Below are 23918 nucleotides of genomic sequence, written 5' to 3' on the forward strand. Positions count from 1 at the left end.
GAAAATATAATAAAAGAGATCATTTGATTTGATTGCTGAGAAATACGACGGCAGTCAGAAGTGTAAGCTGTGGGGCGAGATAAAAAAAATGATTGAACAACTCAAACCATCAGGATTGCTTGAACTTGCGTTTGGTCGATTTCAGGCCTGTGGTTCACAGCGGTGATGGAGTAGAAGATGTAGGAATTCTGGGGGATGATCCCGGGGTATTCCAGCAATGCGTGTCCGAGAAGCAACAACACACGTAGACAATCACTCATCTTAGACCATTCATCTCTTTTACCCCCCCCCCGCCCCACCCCCCTTACCCTCTGTTTACCATCCCTCTCTCTGTCTCTCTATCTCCGGCTCATCTCTCTCTCTCCATCCCTCCTTTCTTTGCATCCATGTTTTTTTCAACCGATGCGTAACCGTTGTCTGCTCTTGACGAATGAGGCGCCCAGAACGCAAACACAGAGGTGGAGTTTGGGGGGGTGTGTGTGTGTGTGAGTGAGGGGATGCTTGGAGGAGGTGAAACAATGGTGCAAGAAACAACACCGGTGTCAAAACAAAAGACCCTAGGGAAAAAAAGTCTGGTAAGCTGTTTGTGTGTGTATGTGTGTGTGTGTGTGTGTGTGTGTGTGTGTGTGTGTGTGTGTACATGCATGTGTTCATTTGCGTGCGTGTGTCTGTGTGTGTGTGTGTGTGTGTGTGTGTGTGTGTGTGTGTGTGTGTGTGTGTGTGTGTGTGTGTGTGTGTGCCTCTGTGTGTGTGTGTGTGTGTGTGTGTGTGTGTGTGTGTCTATGTGTGACCCCCCACTGAACTGTAAAAACAATGCAGGGGGTCCGCAGAGAAAAAGAAAAGAAGACAGAAAAGTGTAAAAGGAGGTGGAGGAGGAGGAGGAGAGAAGGAAGGAAGAGAAAGAGAGAGAGAGAGAGAGTTAGAAATAGAGAGGGAGAGAGAGATAGTGGTGGCCTGGGCAATTATGACAACATAGTATGGTAGCAGATGGGCCACACTTGTCTTCACCTTGGTAACTGCATAACAGCAGAAGAGACACAGAGAGAGATTTTGTGTGTGTGTGCGTGTGTGTGTGTGTGTGTGTGTGTGTGTGTGTGTGGGTGTGTGTGTGAGAGAGTTTTGGCAAGCCAAGGTACAGCTTATCGCAGACAGAGGTGGTAAGATGGAGGGGGCTTAGGGATAGTCCAAACAGATCCTAATGCCCACACACACTCCCAGACTCACACACACACATTCCAAGACACAAACACATACTCCCAGAAACACACACACCCACACACACACCAGGAGGTATGGCCCCAACCGAGTAGGGAGAAGTGTATATAAGGGGGTCCCGTAGAGGGAGAGCTGTCAGCCAGCCGTACGAACAAGCTCCTTCTCCTTCTCCTTCTTTCTTGGCTTGCTTCAGCTGTTCACAGGAACTTGTGTTTTTGTTGTGCCACTGTGCGCACGTGTGTGTTTGTGTGTGTGTGTGTGTGTAAGTGTGTGTGTGTGAGTGTGTGAGTGTGTCGACCAGAGCTGAACGGTGACTTTTTGGACTGAATGAGAAATGTGGTGTCAACTGACGCCGAGCTGTGCACTGAGAGGATGCAGGATTTTACGTCTGTGTTTGTGAAAAGTCAACTGTTTGGGTGATTTGTTCGATTTTCTCTCTTCCTTTTCTGTTCCATCAAGAAAAAACAACAACAGCTAAGCGTTATCAAAAAAACTCCAGCTCTTTAGTCCGATAAAAAAATACGACGATTTTTCTCATTCTCTCAGTCATTTGAATGCATTCGACGACCAAGATGGACTACCCGTTTTTACCGGACCTCGACAACAACAACACCTTCACGGACCGGGACGAGCTGTTCCTGCCCGTCAAAATGGACGCCTTCAGCATCACCATCGCCGTCCTCTACCTGGTCATCTGCGTCCTGGGCTTGGCGGGAAACTCCCTGGTGGTCGTGGCCATTTTAAAACTGGACAAAATGGCGTCGGCCACCACGGTGTACATCTTCAACCTGGCGCTGGCCGACGGCCTCTTCATGGTGGGCCTGCCCTTCGTGGCCATCCAGAACTTCAAGAACCGCTGGGACTTTGGCGACGCGGCGTGCAAGCTGGTCATGGTGCTGGACGGCATCAACCAGTTCACCAGCGTCTTCTGCCTGACGGTGATGAGCGTGGACCGCTACATGGCGCTGGTCGACCCGCTCCGCTTCGCTCGCTGGCGGACGCCGGCCCGCGCCAAGGTGGTGTCGGCGGGCCTGTGGCTCTTCTCCCTGGTGCCCGTGCTGCCCATGGCGCTCAACTTCTCGGCGCAGAACGGCCTGTGCACCCTGGACCCGGACATGCTCTCCGAGTCCCGGTGGCCGGGCTTCCTCACCTACACCTTCGTGCTGGGCTTCGCGCTGCCCTTCACCGTGATGACCGCCTTCTACGCCGCGCTGCTCCTCACGCTGCGGTCCCAGCGGGTCCGGGCGGGACGTCCCACCACCGCCGCGCCCCGCGAGGGCCAGCGGCTGGAGCGGCAGGTGACCAAGATGGTGGTGGCGGTGGTGGTGGTGTTTGGCGTGTGCTGGCTGCCGTTCTACGCCTTCAACTTCTGCTCGCTGTACCGCACCGACCGGCTGCTCAACTTCGCCCGGGGCTTTGAGTTTGTGGTGGTGCTGTCGTACTCGTGGAGCTGCGCCAACCCCATCCTCTACGCCTGCCACTCCGAGGCCTTCCGACGCCACTTTGCCAAACTGCTCTGTCCGAATAAGCAATCCCCCAGCATGCACTGCAACACAGACACGGAGCGGTACGACTTGAACGCCACCAGCGGGCGGGATAGCGTTAGCATGCAAGCGTAACAAACCGCCGCAGAATCGGGCTTGTGTGTTCGTGTCTCTCACCGTCACTTCATCGGCTGCTTTAGAAACTGTTTGAGAGTTGGACAAGAAAACACTGCTTCCTTGAAGCTCTGATGATGATTTCCCTGTAAAAAAACTTTATTCATGGGCCAATCACAAAATGTTCTTTTGGCCTTTGTCCTTTACTTGGAACAGTCTTGTTTGAGAGAAACTCTGAAAGACCTGAAAAACTCCTAAAAACACAATCTAAAAGTCACCATTCAAAAAGACGGCATGAAATCAGCCCACTATAATTGGATTCGGAAGAATAGGTAAAATAAGGCATAAATCTGCATTCATTCGTCACTATGGTGATACAGACAAATGATTGACCTCATACATGGGCTTGTACCTGTATGTCTGTGCTCTCATATGTGTGTGTGTGTGTGTGTGTGTGTGTGTGTCTGTATGTGTGTGTGTGTTGTGTGTGTGGGAGGGGGGGTGTTTGTGTGTGTGTCAAAAAAACCTGTGTTCGCGTCCTAGGAAGTTGAATCCTCAAGGTATAATTTTGTTAGATTTACATATTATCTCTTGATCAACACTCTTTTGACAGTTTCTCTATATGTGCCTTAGAAGGAGGATTAGTAATGAAGATAAGACATATAACTGATATATTATTGTTTTAATATAATATCCATCGTATCTATCTATTCAACCCTCACTATGCCTAACATTTATTTCTTATATATCCGTTATAAAAATGTGTGTGAATTTTCAGACATTGAAGGAGAAAGAATGGTATATGTATAACCTTGAAATCATAATCTGTTTACCGACATGAACAACACTGAGTTTTCTATGTTTATGTTTATTTGAAAAACATTTCTGTCATTTATCAATATCATACTTTTTTTATTTGTGTTTACTCGTGTTTAAAATGTTAAAAAGTATATAAAAGTATGGAAATTGCTACCAGGAATGCATTTCAGTTTCTATTTTCAGCATTTTTGCATTTTTATTTTATTCAAGAGTGTGGTAGTGATTAACAATATGACTCAAACTTTAAGAAACCATTATTTTGGGTATACTTTGGATGGTCTTTGGGCTGGAAAAGCTTATATAAGATACATTTAGTGTAGTGTATATAATCCTTCAGAAATCGTTGATATATACTACAACTGAAGTGTATTTTTTTTTACGTGATTTGTTTCGATTATCTCACTAGTACGCACATCCTCCCACCAAAGCCTCATAAAAGAAAAACATATGAGAAAACTATTAAACTTAAAAATGCCTCCATGTTCTCATAAATCACGAATTTGAACGGGACAGACTCGGATTCCAGACTGAAACCCCCCTCACAGGAACAACGTAAAAACAGCACTTTGGTGACAACTTCTACTCATAAAACCGTAGTTTGTAGTGGGAGTCCTGCGTCCAAGAGGAGCTGTACCCATAAACACGTTGTTAAACCAAGTAGGGGAGGGGGGCTTTGGGCGTCATGGCGGCTCGGTGGGACATCGGATCTGCTTGTGTCTGACCGCCATGTTGTTTTTAAAGCTGCTCGTAAAGCCTGTGTCACCTTAGCCGAAAAAGGAGTTCAGTTGGTTGGGTTTGTAGTTTGGAAATCGGTCCCAAATTTGGTGGTGTTTTCGCTAGATACATTGTAGTCGGGGCGTGTTATTACCCAACGTTCCCTCAGCCCAAATAACATACGCAACACGGGTCAAAGGTCACGCTTTGAGTTAGAAGTCATTGGCACCGTGGTCATCCTAATTCCTTCTTCCTCTCTATCCTCAACTCTTTCTCTCCCTTCCTCCCTTTCTGCTTCCCCCTCTCTCCCCCCTCCCTTCCCCACCTTTTCCTCCATCTCGCTATCTCTCCACCTTCTATTTCCCCTTCTGCTCTCCTCGATCCCTCCCCCATCTCTTTCTCACTCTTTTCTCTCCCCACACACCTCTCTCTCTCTCTCTCTCTCTCTCTCTCTCTCTCTCTCTCTCTCTCTCTCTCTCTCTCTCTCTCTCTCTCTCTCTCTCTCTCTCTCTCTCTCTCTCTCTCTCTCTCTCTCTCTCTCTCTCTCTCTCCTCTCCTCTCTCTCTCTCTCTCTCTCTGTACCCGTGTGCTTGATGAGCGGTGCCAGAGCTGCGGGGGGCAATCGGGGCATGTTTGCTCAGCAATGTCCTAATGTGACAGGCTACTCACACAGGTCCACCAAGGGGTCAGCAGAGCAGAGGGTCCACCCCCCCCCCCCCCCACCACACACACACACACACACACCACACACACATACACACACACACACACACACACACACACACACACAGTGTATGTATAGAGACGGCTCTTAGGTTCACACTCATTAAAATGGTCTTAATAACTGTGTGTGTGTGTGTGTGTGTGTGTGTGTGTGTGTGTGTGTGTGTGTGTGTGTGTGTGTATATAATGTGTTTCTTCATGTAGCCTTGCCTGTGTATCGCAATTTGCTTTTATGTCTAAGGGGAACACTGTCTGTGTATGGTGTCTAGTGTCTGTGTGTGTGTGTGTGTGTGTGTGTGTGTGTGTGTGTGTGTGTGTGTGTGTGTGTGTGTGTGTGTGTGTGTGTGTGTGTGTGTGTGAGGTGTTATTTCATGCTGGTAGTGGTCCTGGAAGAGTGATGAAGACCAGCTGCAAACTCCTGCATAGCCCACATGAATGTCCCCCAAAGTGAAGAGTGTGTGTGTGTGTGTGTGTGTGTGTGTGTGTGTGTGTGTGTGTGTGTGTGTGTGTGTGTGTGTGCTTGAATGTATGTGGGTGTGGGTGTGTGTGTGTGTGTGTGTGTGTGTGTGTGTGTGTGTGTGTGTGCTTGAATGTATGTCGGTGTGTGTGTGGGTGTGTGTGTGTGTGTGTGTGTGTTTGAATGTATGTTGGTGTGTGTGTGTGTGTGTGTGTGTGTGTGTTCAGACAAATAGCTTGAAAAGAGACAAAGAGATAGATAGACAAATGAATTATTTGTTCTGTCTCTGTTACACACTAACCTGCTCTAGGTAAGATACAGGCTTCCTAAGAGCCGAACTTACGTGCAATAATCGACAGTAAAGGATGTTTGCTGCGTGACTGCAAACCGTTTCAGTGACAGAAAGCAGTGATTGAACCCGGAACGCTACTGACTTCTACTGAGCTCCTACTGCTGAGCTTTGTAATTAACTTTTTGTTTGGGGGATCGAATCAGGCCTGGATTAAAGACAATCCGAGACGCCGATGGAGCGGACCAGCATCACAGCCCTAATCCCCGTCGATGTCTTGACGAGGTGTTCCGACACAAAGCCCCCTCTCTGGGCCTCAGGCGCGTTTGGTTTATTGTAACAGTTAACACGTAGTCCTGGGCTGCCTCTGAGTGGGCAGATCAGATCAGAGCCAATCTTAAGATAATGGTGATAATGGTGTATTAAATGTAACGAGTAGAAAGGAGCAACAGCAGGTTCTTTTTTAAATAATGGGCTTATAATTGGCTGTATTGGATGAAAGACCACCGATGATGGGAAATGGGCAATCATGAAAGAAAAGCTAAAAAACAAAACAAAAAAGAAAATGCTTTGATCAGAGACGGTGTCTTTGTTCTTCTTTGTGCTTAGTGTGAAGTAATGTGCCCCCCAACCCCCCCAGCCGTAATAAAATGAAACATCAGGCGATACTTTGGCCCTGAGTTTCTTAAGTTGCACTGCATCGGAAAAAAAGGACATGCAAATTTCACCACGACGCACTGTAACTTCAGAAACCACATGCAAATAGACCAAACCCAAGCTAATTTTGTGAGGTTTGAACTCACATGTGCAGCATTTAGAAAATGTGCTGCAAAGTCATGAATGAATCGTATGAGTATGATTTGTATTTCTTTTACTCTATTGGCATGGGAAATTATTGATTAATGATTTGATTAAATGTATTCGTGTAAGTGTTGTTAGCATTAAGTTTGCATAGTCAAAGCTAACACAAAGCTCAGTGAACCCCATCTGCAGATGCAGGCATATTTAAACAATACCTCTATCCATAACTGGGTGTTATTAAGGCAGGATATCTAAAATTAGGAGCAACCTCACACCTGATTAACCAATAAGGCTAAAATAAGCATGGCCAAGCACAAACATTAGCCTATTTGTCCCGCCCCTGCACCGCTATACCACTGTAACATTGAAGTTTGAAGGAAATGGCCGGCTTTTAAGAGAGGCATGTGATGGGATAAACACTGGTGTGTCTCATAACACTAATTATGGGTCTGCTGTGTTTGTGGACCAGGGCAAGGGTAGTCTTCCCTAGTTTAGTCTCCACCCCTTGCCCTGGTCCACAAACACAGCAGACTCATAATTAGGTGGAATGATGGTACATACAAGGAGCAGACCAGTAATTAGTGTTATGAGCGACACCTGTGACACACGCAGTTGCGGATATGATAATATGTCATATGTTTCCTTTTCTTTTCATTGACTTCCAGACGTTTTGACTCAGGACAGAACTCAGACCTGTGTGTTTTCACCAGTCTATTGTCAGTAGCTTTATAAAGGTTAGCTTTTATATGTGAGCACTAGAAAGATGTCTACATGACTCCCTGAAAAATAAATCAAGCACAATGTTTGAAAAGGGACATAGATATGAATAAAACATCAATGCTGTTCAGTCAGATCACTTTTTAAAATGATGTTGAAATGCTACAAACGAATGCACTCATGCAAACATACGTTCAATTTTAAAAAGGAAGCATTTGCATCAAACAATACAAATGATTGACTTCATGTTTGTTTACTTGGAAAGTTTGCCAGCAAATTGATGGGGTCCAAGTGATGAAATGCTGCCAAAGGCAAGCACAAAAGTAAATAAATAATAAATAAAAAAATAAATAAAAAAAGCTCTCTAAAATCGTGTTTTTCATGTGATGTCTTTTGGTAGCTTGCCCTTGATGTGACAACACAAGTTGCATGAAAAAAGATTTGAAAAAAGATTTTAGCATTCTAGCAACTGGCAAATATGGTCCTTCACACTACCGCAATGTTACGCTGGTGCTGGTGGATCAGTGGCTGACCTTGTTTCGCCACATGGACATATGCAAATGACCCTCCACTCCTCGGGTCACAATGTGCTTATGTAAGATATGCTGATGATTATGATGGGTGTCCTTATCTCTGGTGGTGAGTCATTTGTTTATTGGAGGCGAAATAAGCTTTAAATCCATAAAAATATCTGCGTTTGTCAATGTTTCAGTAAAGGCTGCCTTCAGTGCTGTTTTTCAAAGATCAAATCGATGTCCCTGCTCGTGTCACTAATGTATAGGTGTATGTAGTATACAAGGTACTCCACGCTGTTTAGGTTTTCTGTAACAATTTACTATCTTCTAAAGGGGCGTGCCATATGAGCATATTCATAGATCCTGCCATATTAGATGAGGTCATAGATGTGAAGGTCATAGATGTGAAGCCCTTTTACATCCCGTAAGGATTATATATATATATATATATAAATTATAGAATACTCTATAAGTACGTTTATAACATATAACATTAAGCACATGAACACCAGTGTCATTTCCCACGGCACCATTAGATGACCATTAGACCCTATATAGACCCCCAGTATATATGCTGCCCTATACTCAGGGGGTGCATGCAACAGCCTTTCTATTATATTTCGGTTAAAGGGCAATCATAAAATAAGTTGTGCTATAAAGCATTCATAAACATCTTAAATACTGGCGTACCAAACAAATAAAAATTATCTACTCGTATGGCATCTTCCCCTTATTTGGTATCATAATGGTCTACTTTACTTTATTTTACTCTACTGTTCTACTTACCTATCTACTCTAGATTAGACTAATTCTATAGTATTCTCTTCTACTCTTATTGTTATATTCTATATAATTATACCCCACTTTATTATTCTGCTTTATTCTACTTTATTCTAATCTTTTATACTGCTATAACTCTACTCTATTGCATGAGGTTGCATGGTTATAAATAAGGTGAAGCTATGAAGTATCTACGTGTCTTGTAGCATATAGGTTTGACAGAGGGACAGATTGCCCCAAGACTCACTGAACAGCAGGAGGGAGACCTTTGAAACCCCTATCTTTCTCCACCCTCTGATCCATCACGATGCAGTCCTGCAGGGTCAAGGCCATCAATAACCATGGCTGAGCTCTGATATTGACGTGTGAAATGTGTTACAAAACAAAACTGCTTATCAAAAGAGCATCTCAACCTGTGAAAATTTGTGATTTAGTTCAAAAATGCCTGGTGTGACATTTTATTTCTTATGTTTGCCATTTCTTGATATTGTTTCATCTCCTCTTTGTTGAGGAGCCATCAATTGATGGCTTTTCCGTCGGTTAGTGGACAATCTGAAAAGTAGTGGCATAATATGGAAATATTATTACGGGAGAACCGTCACGCTCAGCCCTTTTCTAACATGATTAATACACAGGCACCAAGCGTTACATGTATTTATTTAGATTTGTCCGAAAAAAAAGTTCTATTTGTTATGTTATACAGATAAGGACTGTGTAGATCCACACCCAAGGGGATGACGACAGTGAGTGCGGCAAAGATTTATACACTTGCTGTCGTCAGCCCCTTGGGTGTGTGGATCAACACATGGACGACCAACTAATTAGTTGGTGCTGCTGAAAATAACGACATTGCCAAATATCCGGGGGGGAAAGAATCATACATGCCTACGAAAGGGATTGGAAAACACGCTGGTGGTGGATAATATGGGATGGAATATAACGACCCAGCGTCTAAACCCCATGTTTTGAGATGTGTATGTTTGGAAGCCATCATTGACGAGATGGTCTGGTGAGACTGTTGGGATTCACGTTGCCTGCATGAACCATCACGGTATCATTAGGAATCCCATTATGACGATATGTGCAGTGTTGTACAGAAAACCCTACCAGACACTTTAAACGCAAGGAATCAAGAGATGGGTGTTGTAGTTGTTAGGGTGTGTGAGGCAAAATAGGAACTGGGTTCGATCCCATGATGTATGTGTTGCATCCTCGATGCCCCTTACCTCCGACCCACTCCTTAATGTGTCCTAATTCGCTGTTAGTCCCAGCGCTCCTAGAATACACACACTCAGAAAGGCTAAGACATGAAGCCCTAAAATAATGACCTCACTCCCTGGCCCTCGAAGGACAGTCAAGAGACATGACACACACACACACACACACACACACACACACACACACACACACACACACACACACACACACACACACACACACACACACACACACACACACCTTCTTCTTAATAAAGCCCATCTCTCATAGCGCCTGTCATGGAATAAAAAATAAAGTCCTTGTCCTCTCCCTGGCTGGCCTTAGTCAGACCCAGGTTTGGGGGGGGGGGGGGGCCCCCCCAAACCCCCAACACTGAGAATGAATTGTAGAGGGCTTAGGAGGTGAGTAGAGATAATCCATTGCTACCCCAGGAGATAGTGTATAATGTCTTCTGGAAGTGTTGTTAACTCTAGACAGCAGACCAGTGCTTCAGGCGGCCTCACTCGTCAGTCCCTTCCAGCCCTTATTACTCATTCTCATCACGTCCTCCCCTCTTGGAGGTTTGCCTATCAAGAGCAAACAGGTTGTTTTAGAGAGAGGGGGTATCGTTAGGTTTTCACTAACCAGCCCTCCCTCCCCAACCTCCTGGTCTGGTGAACTGTGACAAGAGAAATCGCGTTTTCCTTTTTTAAATCACTCGTTAATTCACTGGTCACTCATATACGTGTGGATACGTTTACAAGTTCTCTCCAAGCGAAGCGATGGCTTCTACTGGGAGGAGAGCTGTGACCACTGGGCTCCAGCGATGGTGATAAGCAACCCGTGATATCACAGAAGAGAACCCAGGTCTTCTTAGCCTCTTCACTGTAAAAACGATAACTTGAAATTGCTGGTCTTAAAAGGATTTTTACATTAAGTGAATATAAAACTACAAGTTGCACTGTAAACTGTTTATTTGAGCTGTTTCAACTAACTTCCAATCGTTTCTGGTTAAAAGTTGATCTCAATCCATAAACTGAGTTGGCAAAATGAACCCGGAGGTGGTAGAATAGGTGGTTGTTCATGTTGTTCATGCATGTAATTATTTCTCTCCTCATGACGCTCTGATGATTCTACTTCCGTTCGGTAACTGGGACCAGATTCTGTTAACAGAGTTGCCCAGTTGGTGACGTATGGTTTACTAGTGACGTGTGAACATGGCGGAACATGAAAGTTTTACTCAATATAGAAGAATCAACCATCGTATCACATATTTTACTATTGATTCAGTTTTAAACGTTGTGTACTGGTAAACCAGCTCTAGATAAGGGCAAGTGTAGCCTTCCATACAGTGGCAATACAATGTGCTTCTCATAAATAAAAGCAAAAGGATAGTAGGTGATACAGCTTCAAGGAAATAAAGGTGTGCGAACTGATCCTACTAAGTTCTGTATCTATTTCAATCTCACTCAGACTGTCACTACAGTCTTAACCGTGAATGATACCATCCTTCTACCTATCTATCTATAATATCAACAGAGTCATATGACTGAGCTTAAGGAAGGCTCTAAGTGCATAAAGCAGCCTGGGGAGCACACCTCTTCCTCTTTGCCTTTCCCGCCTCATCCAGAGACCGCTAAGTTGTGTTTGAAAATTTAGGGAGCTAGTAATCCGTCACATAGTTGTGCAGGTGCCTTGGGTCCCTGAGGATTGTTAAACTGGCTTCCCTGTGATTACGTTTCTGACTATTGGCGTACCGAAAGGTCCGCAGTAGTTTTGTAGAGCACATGGTGTTTGATAGCTGTTGATTGTTTAACACCTGTTGCCTTTTCCCCTTAGACTGCAAAGAGAAAGCAGCGTTTGGTGAGAATACAATGAGGAGAAGGTTTGCTTTATTTATTTAATTATTTTTCCTCGTACGTCCCTAGAGTGGTGACTCGTACTATTTCATAGTTGATTTTTATTTAATTGGTAGTCAACTTAAGGTGGGTTTTCTTTGTTTATCCCCCATTGTACGTTTGCGTACATTTTGTGGGTTATCGACTGACTCGATTTTATAGAATTATAGAAATAATTCTTAGTGTGTACAACTAGATTTCATTGATATGAAAGACAAGTTATTTAGACCAAAAAAACTTAGTTGTCTCAACTTTAAAATTAGCTGGTACAAATGTAAGAATTAAGTTGGCACAACTGTGTGATATTTTCTTCAAAACTTAGAAGTTTGAGTTGACATGAAAACCCCAAAATCCTGTGCATAGAGTTGCCTTGAAATTTCAAGTTTTATTTTTTCAAAATTAACTTTAAATTTTTTACAGTGTTTGGATCAATATCTCCCTTTATTTTCTTGTTTTTTTCCCCCTGAACATGGCAGGCCTTCCTGCTTGTGAAAACAGACAGTGATGCAAATAGTTGGTATGAGTGCCAGCGGAAGATAGACCGCACCTCACCTTATATCATCACTCTGCGTTGGCGTGCGGGAGGCTGAGGTGCTGGCTGTCTGTAGGGGAGAGATGAGATTGGAGACATTAGATTGCTCCGTTCCTCCATACTCCCTCTGTGTCTACTGACAGGTTTTAAGATCAACCTCCCGCAGCTCCAAACACTGCTTTATCTCACCTCATACGATGGGATTATTGATTCATTGGGATGGGATGATCCACCTAGAGTTCCTTGGAAATTCTCAGGGTCCGAATTAATTAGCCTAACACCTGAGAATACATATTTTTCCTTGCTATGCTATCCACTTTGCTGCTTTGTCTGCCTCTATGCCTCATTGTGTCAGGAATCACTCATGTGATAGATTTAAACATTTATTGCATTACACAGATATACAATTGAATTTGGCGGTACGGTTCCACTCTTGTCAGGTCCATTATGGAGGATTTAACGCATGACGTACAGATGTCAGATACAGAATACCAACAGCATAACAACATTTGACAAAAGGGAGCCCTAAACAATTGGCATCATCAACAAGTATCACACATACTACAATTGTATTGTATTGTGTTCCAAAGAAGGGGAAAGACCACAGTCAGCCAAATGCATGCAGTGCTGGGAGAAGAACATAACCTTAAAAATAAAAAACTCTGTGCAAACAAGGGAGAGAGAGAGAGAGAGAGAGAGAGAGAGAGAGAGAGAGAGAGAGAGAGAGAGACTTTGATTTGAGCGAGACACAGAGAGAGGGAGAGAAAGAGACTTTGACGAGAGAGAGAGACTTTCACTCGGGAGAGAGAGAGAGAGGAAGCTTGACACGCTAGCCTTGATGTTTCCATCATCCAAGTTGGTCTCGCTTTGTCCAAGGAGATTCTCTTGCACATTCTCTCACGGTCAGCAGAGATGACAAATCGACCAGGAATGGTCCCTGAAGTCTCTAGGAAGAAGGTTTAAAAAAATGAAACCTCTATTGCAAGCATGGAGACTGTGAAGGGTTACGAACGGTTAGGGATAGTATTATGAGGGTTATTGTCCACCGACTGTTACTGTGTGCATGAATGTGTGAATACATACGTGTGTGTGTGTGTGTGTGTGTTTGTATGTGTGTCTGTGTGTGTGTGCACATGTGTATTTGCTTAGAAAATGTGTGTGTGTGAATATTTGCCTGCGTGTGCTTATGCGTGTGTGTGTGCGTGAGGCTGTCTTTTCGTATGTCTGTGTGAGCGTGTGTGTGGTCATTGTTAATGATCTCTATGCTTGAAGTTGATCTCTGATCTCAAACTTTCCACACTGATCGGGGTGTTGTTGACTGACTCTGCCTTCAGGCCCAAGGCCAGCACAACGACGACGTTGTCCGTATACATGCAGGCATGTATACGTGTGTGTGTGTGTGTGTGTGTGACTACTGTTTAATGTATTTTAAATATCATACTGTGTACCCTTTGTCATGACTCAACAAGATAGAACAAAGCGTGGGGGTTGTTTATTATTTTTTACAAATGAGACTGTCACTACACTGCGTTGATTTTCCAGCGATGGTCGGTTGCGTAATTAGCGCGATTTATTCAGTATGTAATCAACCACCGTAATGAAAAAAATCAACACGACAAATGTGTTTAGCTGGGCGATTACAGATTTAAATAAACATGGTGGCTAATGAGTCCTCTCCCAGATCCAGCAGACTGATGAGTTGAGAGAGGGTCGCACAGGGCCTTATTTGTCCGCCCCCCCACACGCGCGTAGTGCACGGCCTTCTTGTTTTAATCACACGTCGATCTGAACGGCGAGACTTAAGGTTGAGTACTGATATAAAAAAGAAACCGGGTTTTATTAAGAAGTGAGGGAATTAATATCAACGAGATAATATAATAAACATGAATGTAAAGACGAGTTTGAAGGAGAAGTTCCGGGTGTGTTTCGCTTGTTTACCCTTTCAATTCCACTGAAGAAACACAGGATACAGAGTTAGGGTACAAAGTTAGGGTACAGGATACAGAGTTAGGATACAGAGTTAAGGGACAGGATACAGAGTTAGGATACAGAGTTAAGGGACAGGATACAGAGTTAGGATACAGAGTTAGAGTACAGGATACAGAGTTAGGATAAACAGAGTTAAGGGACAGGATACAGAGTTAGGATACAGAGTTAGAGTACAGGATACAGAGTTAGGATACAGAGTTAAGGGACAGGATACAGAGTTAGGATACAGAGTTAAGGGACAGGATACAGAGTTAGGATATAGAGTTAGGGTACAGGATACAGAGTTAGAATACAGAGTTAGAGTACAGGATACAGAATTAAGGTGGATTTATAGTCCTCTGTAAAGTGCTGTACGTAGATACAGAGAGCCCTCTCCGCCGACGGAGAGCCTGTCGGAGACCCTCTCCGTAGCTCCAATATTTTTTAACTATCCATCGAGGCAACAGAGATGGACGGAGACGGCAAGGGCTGTGATTGGTCCCCAAAATCATTTCTGGAATTTTCCCCGAACTTTCCCCGGTTTGACTTTGCACCTTATTTACTTGTTTACTTTGCACATTAAGGACTAATAAAACACCAAATAAGATTTGATTAGCATTGGAAGTTTATTGTCAACACTATTTACATGGTTAGTAGTCAGCACATAAGATCGATCGGGCGGCGAATTGCATTGCGTATCCGACATCCCGACGGAGAACTGCGAATGCTCGAGGGGTCTCCGTAGTTATGGAGTAGGATTACGGATTACGGATACAGAGTAGTATACTTTGGCCTTGAGGATACAGAGTTAGGGTACAGGATACAGAGTTAGGGTACAGACTAGTTAGGGTATAGGATACAGAGTTAGGATACAGAGTTAAGGTGGCCACACACCGCTCTGAAAATCGGGCGTCGCTGAGTCTTGAGAGGTTGGTGACTTGAGTCTCTTTGGTCTGTTCGGTGAGGTCGGCCGTCGGTATTCTTTTCCGCCGATTCAACATGTGTTATCGGCCACTACAGTCGTTCAGTCTTTACCAATCTGATTGGTGGAAGGCTAGCCCTTGACTAGCGAATCAGTGAAGCCCGGAAGTAAGGATGGTAAACATAAAAACTGTGAAAGCGCAGACGATGGCGACGCTCTCTCAACACATTGTTTGGCGTCGTTTTGATAGTTGATGTTGAGTTCTTTGACCATGTGGGCCGACGAAGTCGAGGAACAATTTATCAACATGGTGGAGGATAGATCGTCACTGTTCACGGTTGCTGAGAGAGGTCCTGGTATTTCCGGATTTCGTATTTTGGACCACAATACAGATTACCGTCACCTGCTGTCGTCTAGGCGTGTATTTCACACTTTTTTGACCGAGTCGTGAGATTAATAGCCCGACTCCATTTTCTGGCGACGGTCGTCTTGGTGTGTGCCCGCCTTTAGGATACAGAGGTTGGGGACAGGATACAGAGTTAGGGGACAGGGTTAGGGTACAGGATACAGAGTTAGGGGACAGGGTTAGGGTACAGGATACAGAGTTAGGGGACAGGGTTAGGGTACAGGATACAGAGTTAGGGGACAGGGTTAGGGTACAGGATACAGAGTTAGGATACAGAGGTTGGGGACAGGATACAGAGTTAGGGGACAGGGTTAGGGTACAGGATACAGAGTTAGGGGACAGAGTTAGGGTACAGGATACAGAGTTAGGATACAGAGGTTGGGGACAGGATACAGAGTTAGGGGACAGGGTTTGATTGACAGATTTTGAACTATAAAAAGTCGCCGGAGCTCTCTTCATTCCTCAGTCCCATCGCAGATTTTGCAAGCGAGTCAAAAGACGAACTGCAACCTATTTCTTGATATTTGCTTGGCGAAATTGCTAGACAATTTTCATCGTACATTTCATACACTTATTCACACAATTCCTTGCTTCAGTTTAACATAATTCCCACATTTCCTTGTTCAAGTTTAATATGGTTTTGGTAGTTGGCCATCACTTTGTTTCAGGGAGCCTGAGGTCTGAACTTCAGGTCCTGTATTCAGATCAGGACTTGCAGGGTGACAGGGGAAAGCTGTGTGATTTCTTGGTGTTCCTTAAAGACATGGAGTTGGACAGTGCAATGCCTCAGCTTTACAAACTGTTCTCATTAGTGGCAACAATTGGAGCTACATCTGCAGGTGTAGAAAGGAGCTTCTCCTGTTTAAAGCGGTTCAAGTCCTACACCTAACACAATGGACCAAGACCGTTCAAGCAGCCTAGCTCTGCTGGCCATTGAGAGGACACTGGTAAAGTCACTGTAAAAGACAGCTAGTTGGTATGACAGAGCATTTCCTTGAAAAGGAGCATAATTTACATATACATAAATTTAACAATTTACATGATGTAAGCCAAAAATGAGCTTCCCCTCTTTGAAAGACCAGCAGCCGCCACTGGCGCTCGGCATGCATTCATTAAAGGTGGAAGCACACAGACGCTACGCTTCGATTTCACCCAAGGCTGAATTAAAAGTACATGTTTTTCTAAATGTTTCTCATCAACAAGGTTGTAAAATAACTACGATCTTTATTCATTCATTGCGCCGCGGCCGAACTGACGGGGGTATTCTCTGATATTATGAATCTTACAGACTGCGTGGGGTTCTCAGACTCTCTGGTACTTCCACAACAAGTTAAGACTCCTAATGGAGTTTATCCCGACCATGGGGGAAAAGGAATTGGGGGAAATTGACTTTGGCTTTGACTCTCTGAAGTCCAGATTGAAACGAAGAAAGCAATGTTTCAGCAGACAGCAGACAGGACGCAAATCAAACCACGGAGCTTAGAATGATTGGCCAGCTCCATTGGGTCAGAAACACCGACCACATCTCTCACTCACTCACTCACTCACTCACTCATACTCTCTCTCTCTCTCTCTCTCTCTCTCTCTCTCTCTCTCTCTCTCATGCAGACTCCTCCGCCGGCAGAGCATACGACGGAGACGAAACGATATGGATATGATATATGTTATGTATATATATGTTATATAACATATATATATATATCATATAACATATGTTATATGATATATATATGATATGATATGGATATGACACGCTTCGGCCAATGAATCGGTTTACTCACCGCCACGTATACGCAGACAATTGCAGTTGTCCAATTGAGGAGCATAGTCGGACTATGGCTTTAATCAAATTAAGCTGTGCATGTAAACGTAATGAGAGTTAGGTTAGAGGATACAGAGTTAGGGGACAGGGTTAGGGTACAGGATACAGAGTTAGGGGACAGGGTTAGGGTACAGGATACAGAGTTAGGGGACAGGGTTAGGGTACAGGATACAGAGTTAGGGGATACAACCATCTCTGCGGTACTTTCCCTCTCCAACTTCATGTAACTCTCTCTCTCTCTGGTTTACTTTCCTCTCTCCCTCACTCTCACCCTCTCTCCCTCACTCTCACCCTCTCTCTCTCTCTCTCTCTCTCTCTCTCCCCCCCCCCCTATCGTGTAACTCTCCCTTCCTCGCTCTCCCTCTCTTTCTCTCCCACTGATATAGTATCTCTTTCTCTTTCCATCGATCTCACCCTTTCTCTCTTTCATGTCTCTCTCTATATCCACGTAACTCTCCTTCTCTCCCTCTCTGTCTATCTGTATCTCTCTCCCGCTCCCTGTAATCCACGGCCCCTCACTGCCCTCCGCGCGGTCGGATAATACCACCGCGCGCTCTGACGCCTACACCGTGATTCGGTGACGAAAATTTTTTGGGGGGGTAGCACTCAAAGTGGTCGTCGGCACAAGAGTGGTTTTGTTGTTGTTTTATTTCATAGGAAAGTTCCCCAGTACATGTCAGCGGTGATTGATTGCGTTGAATTGGCACTGGGAAATTGGATTTCGGCGGCGGAGCTTTTAAATCCTATCTCAAGCGCCGCGGATAAACGGGAAAAGGCAGGTGCACGGGGACCCGGTGGAAGCGCGAAGCATTCGATTGGGGAATGCGGACACGAGGCTGCGTGGAGATTGAGATACCTACGTGAAATAACCACTTCAAATGACGACGGTGCTTTGGATTCAAAGGTAGGAAAGTGGTCGGATGGACTTTCTTTTTCTTTTTAATTTATTTGACGAGATTGTTTATGTTTAAACCGTTTGGGTATATGCTTATTCGCAATTACGCACGGGGTTCCTCTGATTAAGAAAAAACCGTAGTCTTCGTTTAGGCTCATCATATTTATTGATAATGAATTATATTTGTAGTAAAAAATAAAAAATAAAAAAAAGTGAGAGGTATAGGGGAGTGTGAAATGTGAGCGGTATAGGGACTCGGAGGGTTCTCGATATGTTCCTCATTACAGCCTATTGCGCCCTCCACCATGGTGCAGCGTTCATTCCATGGTCACATATAGCTTCATGTTCCCATTTGTCACTAGAGCAGTACTCTCATAACCTATGATGTTACAATTATGCCCTTTAGCAAATGTTGTCATTTTATGTGTGTTAAACCAGAGCGGGACGCCTAAGGTTGGATAGTAATCCCCGCAGGTGCAAACGTGCTAAGAGCGCGTGCGTCTGATGTAACGGCGTTCTAGAATTCTAGTCACGACTTCCTTAATTGATGAGTTCAGCTGAAAAACAGCTCATTAGAGCCGAATTACTTTGAAACTGTTTAATTAGTCCTCCTCTGCCGGTCTTTTATGGAATCATATGATTTTGCAAGTTTCCAATTAAAAAACACAGGACGCAAATCAAACCACGGAGCTTAGAATGATTGGCCAGCTCCATTGGGTCAGAAACACCGACCACATCTCTCTCTCTCTCTCTCTCTCTCTCTCTCTCTCTCTCTCTCTCTCTCTCTCTCTCTCTCTCTCTCTCTCTCTCTCTCTCTCTCTCTCTCTCTCTCTCTCTCTCTCTCTCTCTCTCTCTCTCTCTCTCTCTCTCTCTCTCTCTCTCTCTCTCTCTCTCTCTCTCTCTCTCTCTCTCTCTCTCTCTCTCTCTCTCTCTCTCTCTCTCTCAGAAACTCACACATCTCCAGCAGGCTCTGCGCTGTTCATTTGAGCCGTGACCCCCGCGACGGTGCCACTTAAATAATCAGCGCCGCCCGATAGCGCGTGCGGGCCTATCCGACCAGCTGTCACGGAGGGGAGGTCACTGCGTCATTCACAGGTTCATCGCTGTTTGCTCCATGGATCAATTGAATAAACATGTGTCTGCCACAGAGAACCCCTGTCCACCAGCGAGCCCTTGTCCACATACACACATTCTGGCAGAAACGCAGGCGCACACACACATACACACACATTACATCGTCATTAACACCCACACAAACATGCGTGCGCACACACACACACACACACACACACACACACACACACACACACAAAGACACACCTGTTGATCCCAAGCCCACTGGACCGTCACAATACAAGTTTCAGAAAGAATGAGGAGCCGAGGAGAGGGAGTATAATAGAGACAAAATAGAGGGAGAAAAATAAGGAGCCAATTATAGGTGACTTACATTGCATTCAATGTACAATACAGTATGTGCAGTCTTGTTGCTATGGTTTTTGAAGTGAAGAATATCCAATTTAAAAATTAGAAATAATAAATACATTTGTGTGAGAATGGTCACATATACTCTGTGTGTAAATAGATAATAGATTGTATATATGTTTTGATTTCTCTCACACATGGTATTTCTCTTGCTTTTCCCCCTATCTTCTATTTTCTGTCTCTCCAGCTTTGTCCTTCTATGTCTGTGTTTCTATACACCGAGGTAGGATGTGACACGTTGGGCACTGACTTGCTCTCACCCTTCAAGAAGACCCTGCTCTGCCTGGTCCACCAGTCCCCCTGGGGCCCCCAGGTCCCCCACATACCCAGGCACCTGGAGACCGCTAGACCCGACCTTCCCAGCTACCCACAATCCCCAGCGGTGACCCCTCCCCAATCATCTTATCGAAGACGATTCTTGGAACTCAAACCATGTGTCTGACACGATCGGATGAGCATCATGAGTAGTGCAACACATCAGATGATCACACCCCAGTTTTAAAACACTCACAAAACAGTGCAAATCCACCAGTCCTCGCCTAGCGAAACATACACCTTCTCCAGCCCCTTCGCTGTACCCTTCAGTCGGCAATACTCCAACCAAGCGTCAGCTGAACCCACCGTCGTCATGGACCAGTGGCCGCTGCCCCCCAACCCCCTGAACTTCTCCATCCCGGAGCCCCTCCTGTGGAACGACTCAGACCTGGACCTCCTGAACATCTCGGACCGCCGGGACAGCCACCAGGACAAGACCAGCTCGGTGGTCATCACCTTCATCTACTTTGTGGTGTGCGCGGTGGGCCTGTGCGGCAACGCGCTGGTCATCTACGTGATCCTGCGCTACGCCAAGATGAAGACGGTGACCAACATCTACATCCTGAACCTGGCGGTGGCCGACGTGCTGTGCATGATGAGCCTGCCCTTCATCTCCCTGCAGCTGGCCCTGGTGCACTGGCCCTTCGGAGAGGCACTGTGCAGGGCCATCATGACTGTCGGTGAGTCAGGAGCAGGAGACAACGGTCGTCAGGGTCTTTATCTTGTGTGATGTCCCACGTATGAGTCATGGTCACGTGTTGTTGAGTATCTCTGAGTTTGTACAAGCGAAAATTCTAACCTTGGACATTTTGTGATTTTTTTTTGCAACGCACTGACATGTGTTCTGTTTTTTTTTGTCGGACAATCAGGCAATCAAATGTTTTGAGTGTGTGTGTCTGTCTACATTTTTTCATTCAGAATCATAACATTGTTGCATTATTGCATCATTGGTGCTTTGTCTATTTTTGGTTTTGAATGTTGACTCCAGTCCAACCCCCCACACTCACACACTCTCTTTCTCTGTCGTTCTCTCCCTCTCTCTTTCTCTCTCTCTCTCAGATGCCCTAAATCAGTTCACCAGCATCTTCTGCCTCACGGTGATGAGCATCGACCGGTACCTCGCTGTGGTGCACCCCATCAAGTCCACCAAATGGCGGAAACCCCGCATCGCCAAGCTCATTAACCTCACCGTGTGGGGGGTGTCACTGCTGGTCAACCTGCCCACCATGATCTTCAGCGGCCTGGACAAGGTCCCTGTGTGTGGCATCGTGTGGCCCGAGCCCCAGGAGGTGTATTACAAGGCCTTCATGTTCTACACTTTCTTCATCGGTTTCTTTCTGCCCCTGATCGTCATTTGCATGTGTTACCTGCTCATCATCGTCAAGGTAAGAACTGCTTTGGGACACTGTGTCACGCTTTATTCCTATGTCTCCGTATGAAAGCATTCTTGACCTTGAATGGTAGTGAAATCCCAGCCTGCAGTGATCGTGCCGGGACCAGCCTTGATGGCGTTGGTTAGGTCCTCTTGGAGCTCTGTCGCTGATCCTCTTCTCTGTCAGGTGAAGTCGTCTGGCATGCGGGTGAGCTCCAGCAAGCGCCGGCGCTCGGAGCGAAAGGTGACGCGCATGGTGTCCATCGTGGTGGCCGTCTTCGTCCTATGCTGGCTGCCCTTCTACGTCTTCAACGTGACCTCCGCCACCAGCGTCATCAAGCCCACCTCGGCACTGAAGAGCACCTTCGACTTTGTGGTGGTGCTGGGCTACGCCAACAGCTGCGCCAACCCCATCCTCTACGCCTTCCTGTCGGACAACTTCAAGAAGAGCTTCCAGAACGTCCTGTGTCTGAAGAAGGTGAGCGGCCTGGACGAGATGGAGCGCAGCGACAGCCGGGCCGACCGCAGCAGGATGGTGCACGACATCCTGGTCAACAACGCAAACCTGGACACCCACAATGCAGCACTGCTCAATGGAGAGCTGCAGACCGCCATCTGAGGAGGGAGGAGGCGGAGGTGGAATGGAGACGGAGGTCGCCAGTGGTTGTCGCTGAAGGAACATTTGCCCCCTCCGCCGGATGTGGAATACAAGTGGAAGATGTATTTGTTTCCGAATAATGTTGAAATAAAAGATAAGCAAAATGTTCTGTGTATTATTCACATGAATAATACCTTTTTTTCAAGGGCTAGGAGGTTGCAGAACACTGCAGTCCTCCACTGTCACCACCTGTCGCGGCCGGGAGGGGTCAGGGTTAGGGTTAGGGTGAGGTCGCGGTGAGTTGACCTGGGCTTGGATTGGAGCTGCAAATCATTTTTGGCTAAACTGAAAAATCAACAACAGTCCAAAAAAACCTCAGTTTGACTGAAAAACAATGTTGGACCGAACTGATGGTCTGCTCTAGTAGCGGATCCCATCTGTAACCAATAGACAGCGACCAAAAAACGAATGGTTTGAACCCCAGTGTGTGGACTCAAGAGTATATGCATGGATAGGAACCCAAGGAACCATTGTACTTGGCAGCACGATTTCATCCTTAAAGGAAAGGAGGCATTGTCACAATTCTACATGTGAAACTGTGAAGACAACAACTGTTGTGTTTTATGCTTCATACTGAGAAGATGGTTTCTGTACAGGGCAGCTGTCCAGCCACACTGGCTGCCAGCTAGACAATTCAATAAGCATAAATGCCGTACAGTAATATGTTGTGGCCGAGTTTGAAGAACATTTGCACTGCTTTGAAGATTAATATTTGGAAGTAGTCATTCAAAGGTTGATAATCAATACCGTTTGAAGCCAGGCTAAGGAAAAAGATGATGGCTTATTTATTGATACAGATGGAAGGTTCTTGTGTCCTTTCACGGGTATCGCTATTGATCCTCCTACTCTTTAAAACTGACATCCTGGATACTGGATAATTGATTCAGGTGACAGGCAGAGAGACATATTGACATATCCAGCCCCCCATCCCATGTTGATTGTTTCGGCATGAAAAGACAACTTGTACATTGAAAACAAATATTTGGAGTTTTACACAAATCATAAAATACTTAAATTGTGATAATTAGATCTAAAGTAAAGGAACTTTGTTCAGTAAATGTGTACAGTACATTTTGATAAGATAATTAGCCCAAGTCTTGAGTCTTGTTAGTGATTCTTCCTTCAATGTATGTAAAACTTATTATAAAGTGATTGTTGTGGGCTGTTACAGTTGTACAGAATACTCTTTGTTGGCTCAATCAATACATATCAGACATCAAAAATTGTGTGTGTGTGTGTATGTGTGTGGGTCCTTTGTGTGCATGTGTGTGTGTGTGTTAGGGGTGTGAAGCGCTCTGTATCTCACTGTATCTTTTCGATTCAAAGTCGATTCTCGTTTCAGCATATAGGGGGGCTAATATCAGGATATACGAGAAAGGCAAAGTATGGCGTATATGGTGTGTACTGGATTGAGTCGTTTTTATATTTTCAACTGATTGCAATAACACAGGAAGGCAAATCCAAAACTAAAGGAAGAAAATAAATAAATTAAAACATTTCTGGAAGTTGTGAATCGATTCAGAATCATCTATGATAAAAATCCTGATTCTTACGCAAATCCATTTTTCACCCACCCCTAGTGTGTGTGTGTGTGTGTGTGTGTGTTTGTAGACATTTAAGGCTTGGCTGCTGTCTGTTTATAATGAAATATGTTTAAATAGTTGGCTAGCATTGTATCAATGATACACAAAATAGTGCACGCGCGCCCACACATGCACCCCACGCCCACACAATGTTCGCTTCCAAAGCGATGCTGTCGATGATCTCAAACAAATGATCACCTGATCAGCGTCCCAGCAGTCATAGCGACCCTGTCATGCTTG

The 23918-nt window shown here is 45.0% G+C and overlaps 2 protein-coding genes across 3 annotated transcripts; both read left to right on the forward strand.

The window, feature by feature from the left end:
* Nucleotides 1-1769: 1769 nt before the first annotated feature.
* On the forward strand, nt 1770-2834 carry LOC311367157 (somatostatin receptor type 2; the record flags this gene model as incomplete). The annotated part of the gene is made up of 1 exon (XM_084485995.1): nt 1770-2834. One exon carries the CDS (start codon nt 1770-1772, stop codon nt 2832-2834), a length of 1065 nt encoding a protein of 354 aa, XP_084342121.1.
* A 14911-nt stretch (nt 2835-17745) lies between these two features.
* On the forward strand, nt 17746-23082 carry sstr2a (somatostatin receptor 2a). 2 transcript variants are annotated; one of them, XM_084485850.1, is made up of 5 exons: nt 17746-18277; nt 19215-19363; nt 19938-20745; nt 21125-21450; nt 21625-23082. In XM_084485850.1, exons 3-5 carry the CDS (start codon nt 20379-20381, stop codon nt 22054-22056), a joined length of 1125 nt encoding a protein of 374 aa, XP_084341976.1. In that variant the 5' UTR covers nt 17746-18277; nt 19215-19363; nt 19938-20378; the 3' UTR covers nt 22057-23082. The 2 variants fall into 2 exon arrangements, with proteins under 2 accessions (XP_084341976.1, XP_084341977.1); XM_084485851.1 differs by lacking the exon at nt 19215-19363.
* The last annotated feature ends 836 nt before the right edge of the window (nt 23083-23918 follow it).

This window comes from Micromesistius poutassou (assembly GCF_964030765.1).
Source record: "Micromesistius poutassou genome assembly, chromosome: 21".
In the NCBI taxonomy this organism is placed as follows: domain Eukaryota; kingdom Metazoa; phylum Chordata; class Actinopteri; order Gadiformes; family Gadidae; genus Micromesistius; species Micromesistius poutassou.